At 48.8% G+C, this 14,247-nt stretch overlaps 1 protein-coding gene and 1 pseudogene across 2 annotated transcripts in view; one reads left to right on the top strand and one right to left on the bottom strand.

Annotated features, from left to right (window-relative positions):
* LOC310758131 (guanine nucleotide-binding protein G(I)/G(S)/G(O) subunit gamma-5-like) overlaps positions 1–14,247 on the top strand; it is a 56,657-nt pseudogene that overhangs the window by 16,263 nt on the left and 26,147 nt on the right. The window lies entirely within an intron of this gene.
* LOC310757285 (ankyrin repeat and SOCS box protein 5-like) lies at positions 3,350–12,293 on the bottom strand. The gene is made up of 5 exons (XM_083602593.1): positions 12,011–12,293; positions 9,866–10,089; positions 8,681–8,874; positions 6,848–6,976; positions 3,350–5,458 (listed from the first exon to the last, which is right to left on the bottom strand). Exons 2-5 carry the CDS (start codon positions 10,047–10,049, stop codon positions 5,237–5,239), a joined length of 729 nt encoding a protein of 242 aa, XP_083458719.1. The 5' UTR covers positions 10,050–10,089; positions 12,011–12,293; the 3' UTR covers positions 3,350–5,236.

Below are 14,247 nucleotides of genomic sequence, written 5' to 3'. Positions count from 1 at the left end.
TGCAATTTGCCAGTGTCCTTTTTGCATTTTGTTTCCCTCCAGCCTCACTTTACTCCAGGCCATTCCCAAGCTATGTGTATACAGTGGTACCTCGGGCTACATACGCTTCAGGTTACAGACTCTGCTAACCCAGAAATAGTGCTTCAGGTTAAGAACTTTGCTTCAGGATGAGAACAGAAATCGTGCTCTGGCAGTGCAGCAGCAGCAGGAGGCCCCATTAGCTAAAGTGGTGCTTCAGGTTAAGAACAGTTTCAAGTTAAGAACGGACCTCCGGAACGAATTAAGTACTTAACCCGAGGTACCACTGTACATGCCTGCTGCATCTGATGATCACACAATAATACATTTGCCGGTCTTTACGGTGCCCCAAGACTCTCCATTGTTTGAAATATACCTACAGACCGTCCTCTAGCAAAGGCTCCTACATTGTGGCAATGGAAGACAAACCCAGGACACTTCTGCCTTGAAAATTAAGAACCAAGACAACCATTAACTCTGATGGCAAAACAGTGATGTCAAAGCAGTTGTCACAGTGATGTCACAACTGCGCTTGTGAACCCTCGGGGTGCATTCAGACATGCCTACTAAAAGAAGCTGCTCCATGTTTTTTCCTGCTGCAGGGAAAACTCTTGCTTCCTCTTACTTTCATTCTTCTAATGACAACACCGAAAACCTGGCTTAAAATTCAATGCTGATTTTCATTTTTTAAAAAAAAATCTTTAAAAAATTCAGGTGGTTAGCATGTTCATCAAGTTCAGAGGTAGGAACATGGCCCTGAGACTGAAAATAATTCCCCACCCCAATCTAGTCAAATGATTACTAATCCCCCCCACCATCAATAAAATGGCCACTCCATTGTGCTGCTTAATGAAACCTTGCTCCAGACAAGGGGAGCGTTAGCATGCTTGTCTTCTGTGACAGATCGTCTAAGCCCACCTAGCATGGAAAAGGCATGGTTCAAATGAGTTTCCCTGATTTGTAGCTCAGTCTCTTAGCCACTAGTTTTCATTGTGGTCCCCTGCTTGTGGAATGCCTTCTTGAGAGAGGCTCACCTGCCAATCCATCACATTGTGGCCTTTCTGACCTTTTCATGTTCCCAGGCTAGTTTAAAGGTTAATAGCCCCAAAAGCTTTGGTTATTGTGGCTTGATAGTAGCGCAGTAATGCTGGTGGGTCAACAAAAGAGGTTTAAAGACTCTCCCATGCAAATCTAAAAAAATGTAGCATAAACATTGACAACTGGGAAACACAGGCCTGAGAGCGCTCCAATTGGAGAACAGCCTTTACCAAAGGTGTCCTGGGCTTTGAAGACACTCGAACTCAGGACGCCAGGGAGAAACGTGCTAAGAGGAAGGAACACTTGGCAAATCCACACCGTGATCAACTCCCGCCTGGAAACCTATGTCCCCACTGTGGAAGGAAGAATTGGCCTCCACAGTCACTTACGGACTCATTGTTAAAACTGTCCAACTAAGTTTGTTATTGGTATGAGCTTTCGTGTGCATGCACACTTCTTCAGGTGGTCTCTAAGGTGCTACTGGAAGGAATTTTTTTATTTTGTTTCGGCTACGGCAGACCAACACAGCTACCTACCTATATGTTAAAACCGTGTTTATGGAAGACAATCTTACTCGGCTATGAGTGATCACCAAAGAAGAAGAGCAGATGAATGAAGTGAACATAAAAGCAGCAAGGTAGCAAAATCTAAAATTCTGCGCACACAATAATAACCCAGGGAAAAGCAAACACAAAAAACCCCAACAACAGTTGTAGTAAGCCTTTGATATAAAAGTTTTTTAAACTGCAATGTGCATTACATACATACCTTTGGCAGCAGATGAGGCTAAGAGAAGATCAAATTAAGATATTATCATGGAGACAGACAGTTAAGTTGTATATCCATAGCAGTGACCGGAGGAGAAATGACCTCTGGGAGGAGCACACAGAGAAGAAAGGCCACGGTGTCCCTGTAACAACAGGAAGTGGACACCTTCATCTGCCCCAGCTGAAACAAAACATGTCTCTCCCACTTCGGTCTCTAAAGCCACAACAGGTGCTTCAACTTTCCAACAGCTTGACCTCACCCCCAAAGACGCATTCCTCCATTGTCTCCCGAGACAGATGGATGTGGACATACAAGCAAAAGGAACAGGTGAAGAGAAAGAGGAGATGCAAGCTGCTGAGATATAAACTGATTTCTCCAGATACAAGACCGTTTTAGTGCTGGCAGGGTCAAGAAAGAAAAAGGAGAGAGGTCATCCCAGTGCTGAATTAGCTTTATTAATCTCAACATCAATTAGAACAAGAATCTTGCAAATTGAGAAAGTGGATAGTTATGCAGTAGTTTGGACAGTTAAAGTATCAAATTATAGTTTTTCTTGTAATCAAGGCGTATATCCAACCTAACTTCATCACCCTTTGCCGACTGGGACATATGGCCGAACGTGGAGAATTTTTTGTAGCAATTGGGGCAAGAAGTTCCTAGAAACCCTAGTGCTTTGCAGAGGATTTTAATGCCAGAATTGGTGGGAAAAGAAGTGAACATTTAAACTGGAGTGATCGGGAATTCCAGAAACTCCAAAATCAAGTCCTGAGAGGTTCTGGTTGGTTTATTAGTCAAAGCTAATCTTCGTATGTTGAATGGTTGTGCAAGAGGGGATGAGAAGGGAGAATTCACTTTTCTTACAAAGGAGCAAATGTAATGGATTATATGGCTGCTTCTCCACTCTGGTGGTATAAGTGGAAGAGTATCTCAAGTTGTTGCAGAACTGGGACGTGACCACCAACCCTTCTTCCGAAAACTGCACACTGGAGAAGATGAACTGAAGAAAGCCCATCAGTGTACACCTTCTCATCTTAGGGGTAATAGAGAAGTGGTGTCTAAATTCAAGTACAGATCCGAAGACATTACAGATACCATATGGTATGCCTTCCTTTTGGTTACAAGCCAAAGCTAATCCACCCATGTTAAAAAGGTAAATGTACCCCTGCCCGTACGGGCCAGTCGTGTCCGACTCTAGGGTTGTGCGCCCATCTCACTTAAGAGGCCGGGGGCCAGCGCTGTCCGCAGACACTTCCGGGTCACGTGGCCAGCGTGACGAAGCTGCTCTGGCAAGCCAGCACCAGCGCAGCACACGGAAACGCCGTTTACCTTCCCGCTAGAAAGCGGTACCTATTTATCTACTTGCACTTAGGGGTGCTTTCGAACTGCTAGGTGGGCAGGAGCTGGGACCAAATGACGGGAGCTCACCCCGCCGTGGGGATTCGAACCGCCGACCATGCGATTGGCAAGCCCTAGGCACTGAGGTTTTACCCACAGCGCCACCCGCGTCCCTAATCCACCCATGTTAGATTTTAGTAAATAATAGGATGACGATAGCTTATAGGATTAAGTTATCCTATGGAAATGCCTGGAAAATTTCCAGGCTAACACTTCTTACTATCCTGGACCAGAAGATCTCTGGGTGATTTCTTACAAGAATTTCTTACTCCCCGCTGATTAACAGTGGGGGTTGAGGGAGGGGGCAAAGGAGTAGCTTTGCTTAATTTGTGTTTTGTTTTTGTATGGAAGGACTATGAGCCCAGTTCAGTTCTGTGGTACTTGGAAACAAATTCCTAGGCTCGGAATTCTCTAATACTAACAGTGTGTCTCTTCGCACCTGGCTCTGGTTTGTGGATCTGGTTTGTTTTGTTCTTAAAGAAGGTCCTGCATGCTTGAACCTGCTTTTCCCTTGATCTAAAATGCATGTGGAGTCAGCTAGAGATAACAGGGGCAAGCAGCAGGAGAAAGTAAGGCACCACCTTCAAGCTCTGCTTACAAAAGGGGTAAGGAACCTCCACCCCCCTGGACACCCAGCCAAGGGTTTAAGTAGCCCCACAAGTCCATTTCCCCACAACCATGTCCACCTGTCCATCAGCTGATGTCACCGGATGACATCACCTGATAGGTTGGGGAGTAAGGTTGAGTCCTGTGTGGTGTAGTGGTTAAGAACAGTAGTCTTGCAATCTGGTGAACCGGGTTCGCTTCCCCGCTCCTCCACATGCAGCTGCTGGGTGACCTTGGGCCAGTCACACTTCTTTGAAGTCTCTCAGCCCCACTCACCTCACAGAGTGTTTGTTGTGGGGGAGGAAGGGAAAGGAGAATGTTAGCCGCTTTGAGACTCCTTCAGGTAGTGATAAAGCAGGATATCAAATCCAAACTCCTCTTGTTCTTCTTCTGCTGGGTACCGCTTCACTAGAGTGCAGGATTGGACCCTCTGCTCATCAGCTGGCAAGCAGAGTGTTCAATCCTGCTTGATGCTGCTTTGTATCGGGGTACTCCATCACCACCGGAGGTAGGTCAACATTTGACAGGTGGATGGGACCAACTCACTATCAGTCATCACGATGTCAGATGGTTGACAGGCAGCCCACCTCGTCCACCTGTCAACGCCGGGATGCGGAGAGAGGAAAGATCTGGCCTCCTTACTGTGCCACAAAGGCTCCTCCCTGCCCCCAATTTGCAAGCTTCCCAGCAACATCAGGCTTGGTCAGGAACAGAGAATCCAGGAAGGCAATTCGGCCATCCAAATGGCAAGACAGCTAGGGGACAAGCAGAAGAGATGAAGGGGTGCCAATAAGGAGGTGACTCGCAAGACCATAAGACATACACGCAACCCAGATCAAACCCATCTAGGCTAACAACCGCTTTCAGAAAGTGACCATCTAGTTGCCCCTGGGAACTGAAAGGACATGAACGCAACACACATCCTCCCACTAGTCGGAGTAATCGTGCTTCTGATCCCATGTGGTCATTGACAACCTTACCCTCCGCGAAGTGACCTAAACCCCTCTCATAGCCACCCAGTTTGGTGATCGTCGCAGCATCTTCTGGCAGCAAACCCCATCGTTTTAACAATGCACCGTGCAAAGGAGTCTCCCAGGACTGAACTTCCTTGTACGACCGGGTCCTTGTGCGAGAAAAAACGTCTTTGTTCTCTTTATCTGTGCCACACATCGCTTTATGCGCCTTTCTAGCATGTTCCCTTCGCTCGCCTCTCCCTCCTAAACTAAAAAAGTTGTAATCTTGGCCCCTCGTCTCCTTCTTGGAGAGCCCGACTTCCGTGTGTGATGGCCACACCAGCACCCCAGTCGAAAGACAAAGGCGACATATGCCGGGCAAGGAAAAGGCGCCGGCAGGCCCTCCCGTGGCGGAGAAACAGCGCCAGCCGGAGGAGCCGATTCTGCGCCTCGCGAGGCTACAACCCGTCGAGCAGAGCCAGGTCTTCAAACATAAGGTATTGCTTCAGCAGCGGAGGGAGGTTGAAGTCCCTGATGGCTTGGAGTCTCCTGTGACCCAGGGCAGTCCGGATGGAGAGGCGGCTGAGGTGCTTGAGGGAAAGGGGCTGCTGGCGGCAGGAATCCATCCAGGACATCAACGCTGGCTGCGAGACGAGGCGCTTGGGAGGGGCTCCTGTTTTCTGCAGCCAGGAAAGAGAAAAAACAGCATTTCAGGTTGCGTTCCCAAAGGCCTACTTGGAGGAGGCGCACTGAAATTGGTGTATGTGAGTTAGCCCTGTTCCTTAACGCCAAAGGGTCTACTCTGAGTTGGGCTGGCACTCGAGGCAATTCTTTGGTTTGGGTGGCAAGAGATCAGGTGGAAGAATGGCAGAGTAGCAGTGAAGCTAACCTGGGACACAGAGGAACTTTGCCACCTTGGAATTAGATATTATTATTATTATCACTTATTATTGTTATTTGCTAACATCTATTATAATTATAATATATACTGTTGTTGGGAAGTTCGGGTTACGTACTTAATTTGTTTGGAGGTCCGTTCTTAACCTGAAACTGTTCTTAACCTGAGGTACCACTTTAGCTAATGGGGGCTCCTGCCGCCGCACAATTTCTGTTCTCATCCTGAAGCTTCCAGCCAACAGAGGACACTGGGATTATCCCCATATGGGATAGCTCCACATGTATATACTTTGTAACTAAGTCTGCCCTTCAGGGATCCAACTGTGAACAGAATGTGAGTAAACTACGTTTATATACTTTACACAAGATTGTGGCATGTTCATTCTTTTAAGAGGGATATAAGGGAACTTACCAGTAACCCAATACAGTCATACCTCGGGCTGAAGTTGCTTCAGGTTGATCGTTTTCGGGTTGCGCTCCGCAGCGACCCGGAAATAACGGAATGCGTTAGTTCTGGGTTTCACCGCTCGCGCATGCGCAGGTGGTCAAAATGATGTCACACACACGTGCAGAAGAGGCAAATGGCGACTCGCGCATGCGCAGACGCTGGTTGCATTCACTTCAGGATACGAATGGGGCTCCGGAACGGATCCCATTCGTATCCAGAAGTACCACTGTAGTGAGAGGCTTACACGAGCCTGCAACCCGCTGTGTGTTTAAAAGGGGAATGTGAAACTCTGCTAAGTAAAGGAACTTGCTAGCGCAAGTTAGGAAGGATAGTAATAAACAATATATCCTCTCCTGCCTCCCTGGACATTCCCACAGTCTTTAGCATGGGTAGGCAAACTAAGGCCCGGGGGCCAGATCCGGCCCAATCGCCTTCTAAATCCGGCCCACGGATGGTCCGGGAATCAGCGTGTTTTTACATGAGTAGAATGTGTCCTTTTATTTAAAATGCACCTCTGGGTTATTTGTGGGGCCTGCCTGGTGTTTTTACATGAGTAGAATGTGTGCTTTTATTTAAAATGCACCTCTGGGTTATTTGTGGGGCATAGGAATTTGGGGGTTTTTTCTTCCAAAATATAGTTCGGCCCCCCACAAGGTCTGAGGAACAGTGGACTGGCCCCCTGCTGAAAAAGTTTGCTGACCCCTGGTCTTTAGTAATGGGCTACCTTGTTTCTGTAGCAGATGCAGGCCCCAGCCTGCACCAGCAACCGGATGCACTCTGTCTGTCCACTGCATGCAGCCAGGTACATGGGGGTCACTCCCCAGTTGTCCTTCAGATTCACATCTGCGCCGTGCTGAGGAGAAACAACAAGTCATTAGCACCACAGACCTCACCCCCCACCATGTCCTGGCTTGCGGAAGCCATATGGTGTGAGCAAAGTCCAGAAGTCCATCCTTGGCATCTTTAGGGCCGAATTGGATGCAACAGGTACCTGATTCCCCCTCCACCCACCACAGGCCAAACAGAACAGCTTTTGTGTAAATAATTTCCTGCAGTGATTGAATTTGCCCTCCCTTCCTCCTGCCACTCTCAGGAATGGCAGCTAGGAATGGAGGAAGCTGCCTTAAAATGCCTCGTGGAGCAAAAAATACCAAGGGAGCAAAAAAAAAAAAAAAAAGCTGTTTATGTACGCAACAACGGCAGCCTGGATACTCTTAGGAAGAGAAGATCCCTATACAAGAGAGGAATGGATAACAAAACTGGTGGACTATGCCGAAATGGTTAAAACAACTGGGGAAATCAGAAACCAGGATGATAAAAATGTCAATAAAGACTGCGGGAAATTTGTAGCTTATCTGAGAGAACACTGTAAACAGTTAAAAATATTAGGACTGCAATAAGACTTGCAATGTGAAAAAGAACTTCAGTTAATATTGAGTATATTGGATAGACAGATGACGATACGCAGCGGAAAGTGACTATCTGCAGACTCCACAGAGGGGAGGAAGTAAGTCAGAGAATTATTTTTTTATGGTGGTATTTTATGTTTGAATGTAAAATTAAAATGTAAAACTAATAATTTTTTTTAACAAAATAATGAAATGCCTTGTGCAGAGAAACCTCTGAATAAGTAAATGAAGTCAGACCACAATCAATACACAAATAATTAACTATTATTATTATTAATAACCAGAGTGGTGCATGCTCTGGTTATCTCCCGCTTGGACTACTGCAATGCAATACGTGGGGCTACCTTTGAAGGTGACCCGGAAACTACAACTAATCCAGAACGCGGCAGCCAGACTAGTGACTGGGAGTGGCCGCCGAGACCATATAACACCAGTCTTGAAAGACCTACATTGGCTCCCAGTACGTTTCCGAGCACAATTCAAAGTGTTGGTGCTGACCTTTAAAGCCCTAAACGGCCTCGGTCCAGTATATCTGAAGGAGCGTCTCCACCCCCATCGTTCTGCCCGGACACCGAGGTCCAGTGCCGAGGGCCTTCTAGCGGTTCCCTCACTGCGGGAAGCCAAGTTACAGGGAACCAGGCAGAGGGACTTCTTGGTAGTGGCACCCACCCTGTGGAACGCCCTCCCTTCACATGTCAAAGAGAACAACAACTACCAGACTTTTAGAAGACATCTGAAGGCAGCCCTCTTTAGGGAAGCTTTTAACGTTTGATGTATTACAGTATTTTAATATTTTTTTTTGGAAGCCGCCCAGAGTGGCTGGGGAAGCCCAGCCAGATGGGCGGGGTATAAATAAAATAATAATAATAATAATAATAATAATAATAATAATAATAATAATAATAATAATTCCTGTCAACAGGCCACCATGCCCCTCTGGATTCTGGCAGCAGGGATGCGGATTAGGAGCAGAGAAATCTGCCTTACACCATTGGCCCACCTACCTCTGCGTCACCAGCACTGGCTGGCAGCAGCAGCTTTCCAAATAAGGAGGTTCTCCCGTCTCACCTTAAGAGATGCCAGGATTGAACCAAACACCACTTGCTGCAGGACGGGATGATAAGGAGCAGCACCTTTGACGACGTTACCTGTATCAGCAGCAGGGTGCAGTCGGGGAAGAGGCCGACAGCCGCGTGGAGAGGGGTCCCCCCGTGTTTGCAGCAGGTGTTGACGTTGGCGCCATGCTGCAAGAGCAGCTCCACCGAATGCCTCTGCCCCTTGTAAGCCGCCCAGTAGAGGGCCGTCTTGCCGTAATAATCTTTCCTGTCCACCAGCTCCCTGCCTGAAACCAAAGGGGAGATGAGCACCTTCCAGAAAAACAGTGCAACATGGAAACAAACTGGGGACTTAAGAAAAGCCGGCCGGATCGGGCCAGTGGCCCAACTAGTCCAGCATCTTGTTCTCACAGATGCCCCCCCCCCCAGCAGGACCCAAGCACAAGAGCATCCTGTGGTTTCCAGCAAGTGGTACCCGGAAGCATCGCTGGGGAGGTAGAGTCTAGCCCACTATTTTAGTGTTTTGTTGGAAGCCGTCCAGAGTGGCTGGGGAAACTCAGCCAGATGGGCAGGGTATAAATAATAAATTATTATTATTATTATTATTATTATTATTATTATTATTATTATTAGGCTCGTGGGCTGGATACAGCCCAATCGCCTTCTCAATCCGGCCTGCAGACAGTCCAGGAATCACTGTGTTTTTACATGAGTATTTAAAATGCATCTCTGGGTTATTTGTGGGGCAAAGGAATTCGTTCATTCCCCCCCCCCAAAAAAATATATAATCCGGCCCACCACATGGTCTGAGGGATGGTGGACCGGCCCACAGCTGAAAAAGGCTGCTGACCCCTGGTCTAGCCACTGCGGCCAGTTGCCCTCGATAGCCCTCTCCTCCATTACTCTTTTAAAGCCATCCAAGTCGGTGGCCATTGCTGCCTCCTGGGGCAGTGTGGAAGGGCATTCTTTCATTCATCCCAAATCTTCCAACATTCAGCTTCACGAGTTCCCAGGGTTAGGAGAGAGGAAGCACAACTTTTCTCTGGCTTTCTCTATGCCATACATAATGGCCTGGATTAGGAGTGGACTACAGCCACCCGTTGCCCACGGTCCCTCTTTTTTGGTATAGTACACCATTTGTATTGCCTGCGCACAATATTGTTATGGAGTTTTGAGTGCGGGGAAGAAACACCGCCCAGGCCCCTCTCCTTCCCAAAGTCTGGTTTGCTCCATTTTTAGCCCTAAGTGCAACCTGGAAACATTATATAGGACACACACTTGAGGTCAGCAGGAGTTGTTTCAGCTTCTCCACGTTGCCACGGCTGGCCTCGTAGTGCAGCTCCGTCCACCTGTAGTTGTAGCTGGGCGCCGCCTGGTAGCGCTTGGCAGTGGGGCGCGAGGACTCTGGCGGTGCCCCATTGCCGTAGGGCGCTCGGGAGAGGGAGCTGATGTAGAAGCCCATCTCCGTCCGTCCTCCCTCTGTCCACGTGCAAAGGCTTCCCCTGTATGGTAAGGTAAAGGTAAAGGACCCCTGGACGGTTAAGTCCAGTCAAAGGTGACTCTGGCGTTGCGGCGCTCAGCTCGCTTTCCGGTGTTTGTCCACAGACAGCTTTCCGGGTCACGTGGCCAGCAGGACTAAACCGCTTCTGGCGCAACGGGACACCATGACGAGTGCCAGAGCACACAGAAACGCTGTTTATCTTCCCGTCACAGTGGTACCTATTTATCTACTTGCACTGGTGTGCTTTCGAACTGCTAGGTTGGCAGAAGCTGGGACAGAGCAACGGGAGCTCACCCCGTTGAGGGGATTCGAACCGCCAACCTTCCGATCGGCAGTGGTTTAAACCACAACGTCACCCGCGTCCCCTGTATGGACTGGGGGGTGCATTGAGCTTCAGGTTGGTGATAAGAGAACAGGGGGGAGGTTAAGCACCCTTACGTGTCGCATGAGACCTACTGGCCAGATTCTCTCTACCACAGTGTCTCCCCAGGACTACTTTAAAACTGCTGAGGGTCTTGGTGGACCACTTTATGATTTTTCTACCAGTTGTAGCAATTGGCCAAAGTGCTCCTAGCCATGTACAGAGTTCCTCCCTGCTATGTTCCTCCTTCTCTCTCTTTCACCGCTTCAGCCATACCACAGCTTCTCAGGGACGGAGGGGGGCAGACATGGTCACCCATGGGAGCCAACTCCAAGGGACCGAGGTCCCTTCATAGAATCATAAGAGTTTGAAGGGACCCCAAGAGTCATCTAGTCCAGCCCCTTGCAATGCAGGAATGTCAGCTAAAGCATCCCTGACAGATCGCCATCCTTCTTCCCACCCCAATAAAATTTGCCTCCCCCAAGTTGATGGGCATTGCCGTTCAAATAGTGTGGGTGTGTCCCATCATGTGATCAATTATGCAGGGTGGGGCTTACCCCCCCGTATTTTATTCAAGTTGGCACCCCTGTGGTCATCTGTCAATCCCACTAGGAACAGGGCCCTGCCCCATACCCAGGAGTGCCAGCTTGGCCCCCACGACTGTGGGTGCCATGCAGTGTGCATGGCCCTGGTGCCGAAATTTGTGGGTGCCTGGCCCCTTCGTGGGAAATTTTGTGGGTGCTTGGCGAGGCCGGATTTAGCTTTGATGAGGCCCTCAGCTACTGAAGGTAATGGGGCCCTTTACATGCCCAGCTGTCCTTTGTCAACAACAAATTGTCACTGGTTTTTTTGTCTTGAATATATGCTATATGGTAATTTGTGAACCTAATAGGTATCTAAAGCCATTTGCACGTAACAAAATATGTATTTTATCAAAGTAATCGTTGAACTGGAATACAATTAAGGAGAAGTATATTAATAGTGAATTTTTTGGGGGGCCCCCAAGTGAGTGGGGCTAAGCTATAGCTTGTTTAGCTTATACATAAATCCGGCACCCAGGGAGTTGGCCCCTATACCTTAACTCAGCTCAAGCCTCCTGCACCAGAAGCACAGGGCTCCAAAGAGTCAGCGAAACGAGCTCATGGGTGCTGGAGCTCAAGACCTGGGTGTCGAGCGCACTTCTGAACATGTGCAGAGTGCAGCGGCCCTAACCGGCCCAGTACTACTACCAGACCACGCACCCATCGGAGCTCAGGGGAAGGACCTTCGAAATGGATTCACCCCGAACTTTCTCAGGAAGGCCAGGGGGATGCTGATCTGGGCCGGCAAGAGACGCCTCTGTCCGCGATGCAGAACGAGAGGCTCCCGCTGCACCGACGCCTGGCTCGCTGGACCGATTCGCAGCTGAAACATTCCCTCCCCGCTGCATCCGGATCCGGATCAAAACCCGCTTTCGACCCCTCCCCTGCGCCATGCATTGCTCCTTTGAACGCCAAGATGGGTCGTGGCCGCCCGGCATCTCCCCGAAAACCCTCCCTCCTTCCCCGTTTGGGCCGCTTACCCGCCCGCGCTACGCCCGGCACCGGCTCGGCGAGAAGCGGCCGGCCATCTCGGAGCGAGAGGCGGGCGTTGCGAGTCCCGTCGTCGGCGCCGCTCCGCCCCGGGGAGGCCGCTTCCCAGGGCTTTCCTCAAGCCCCCGGGGGAAAGGCGGCCGAGCCTCCTTCCTCCGCTCCCGCCCCGTGGGAGGAGGCGCCGCCTGCAATGGCTGCCGCGCGGCGAGAAGGGAGCCGCCCTCCCGGGCGCCGCTTTCTCTGCAGTGCGAAGCCGCAGCGAGGCCTCGAGGAGCCTTTATAAAACACGCGGGAAACCCCGGGGTGGGTCGGCGCGCGGGAAGCGGACTCTTCAATCCGCACGCCTTCATTTAAAATTCGTTTTTAATGGCGTGTAACACCGTGTTAATCATGGGCGTAGTCAAGGGGGGTGGGCAGCTGCCCCCTCCAAAATCATTGAAAAGCATTAAAAGTACTCAATTACCACTCGGTACATAAGGTCAAAAAGGAATGGGAATGCTTCCAAAATTATCTGAATAAATACGGTTCCAATAACAACACTTGGCTGTGTTTAGATTAATTTCATAGAAAAGCGGGGGGAAATTCTTCCTATTGTTTGGATAAACAATAAAGCACAGATTATTTAATTGTAATAGTCGGAATCGAAACTGCGAAGGGATAGATGGAACCAACCAACTCATGAGGGACTCAAACCAGTTGGAAGGACTTTGTGTACAGAATATCCAACTATTGGTTTGGTTTGGTTTTTTTCCCCCTTCCTTTTTTCTTTTTTAATGTTACTCTGTTTATCTTACATCTACCATGTATTTTGTAACACCTGTTTTTACCTTAGAATATGTAGTTGAGGATCAAATTATTCTATTCTTTGTAAATTCTGAAAATTGTAATAAAGCTTATTAAATAATAATAATAAATAAATAAATACTCAATTAACGGAGTATGACAAAAGCCTGTCCCTCGTGATGTCCTCTTTTTTGGGGGGGAATTTGACCCGTGATCTGAGCTCCACAACCTGGGGGGGGGTGATCTCCCAGAAAAAGCTATGCCCATGGTGTTCAGGTTGTGTTTCCATTTTCTGGACCCTGCCCTGGGACCTAAGGGACCATCGGCACTTCACTTTGTCCCGTGATTTCTAGTCAGGGGTTGGAGAGGTTTGTTTGGGCTTTTTGGACCCCCTGTTTTTCTCGGGAAAATCCGCGGTTTACTGTTTGTTTGCTGAAAACCCTATTACGTCCGTTTGCTGAAAACCCTATTGATCTTGGTTCCAGTTCAGCAGTAAACAGTGGGTTATCCCAGGGAAAGCGTAAAAGAAAAAACCCCTCTCAGACGCCTGACTAGAAACCACACAGGACAGTGGTTTGGATGGTAATAATAGATTAATAATAATAATAATAGATGGTCACATCAGAGGTTACATAGGAAGCTGCCTTAATATAAAGTCAGGCCATTGGTCCATCTAGCAGAATGGCTTTAAAAGAGGATTAGCCAAATTTGTGGAGGAGGCTAAAATTTATTTAATTCTTATTCTGCTGTTTCTCCAAGGAGCCCAATGTGGTTTTACAGACTTCTCCTCATTTAATCCCCCACAACCACCCTGTGAGGCGACGACAGGCCCAAGGTCACCCAGTGGACCTGAGTGAGGAATTGAACCCTGGTCTCTCCCAGCCCCTTGGCCAACACACTGACCACGTCACCGCATGTGAGAACCTCATAAAAGCCCTGCTGGATTAGCCCAATGGCCCTTCTAAAATCCAGCAGCCTCTTCTCACATAGGCCTGCCAGATGCCTAGGAGGACCTCAACACAACACAACCTTCTCCACTTGTGATTCCCAGCAGCTGAAGCTCATCTGCTTTCACCAGTGTAGGTAGTAATTACATGGCTAGTAGTCCTTGATAGCCTTATCCTCAATACATGTGTCTAACCCTCTCTTAAAAGCCATCCAAGTTGGCCATGCTGACACTGCCAGGAGATGGTTGTCCTCTCAATACCAATTGCTGGGAATCGCAGGTGGGAAGAGTGGTTGTTGTGAGTTTGGGTCCTGCTTGCTGGCTTCTAACAGGCATCCGGTTAGCTGCTAAGTGGAGTTTGGATTTGATATCCCGCTTTATCACTACCCGAAGGAGTCTCAAAGCAGCTAACATTCTCCTTTCCCTTCCTCCCCCACAACAAACACTCTGTGAGGTGAGTGGGGCTGAGAGACTTCAGAGAAGTGTGACTGGCCCAAG

Source organism: Podarcis filfolensis, assembly GCF_964270895.1.
Source record: "Podarcis filfolensis genome assembly, chromosome: 2".
Taxonomy (NCBI): domain Eukaryota; kingdom Metazoa; phylum Chordata; class Lepidosauria; order Squamata; family Lacertidae; genus Podarcis; species Podarcis filfolensis.
Note: the sequence above shows the minus strand (reverse complement) of the source record. Positions and strands in the feature narration are given on the sequence as shown.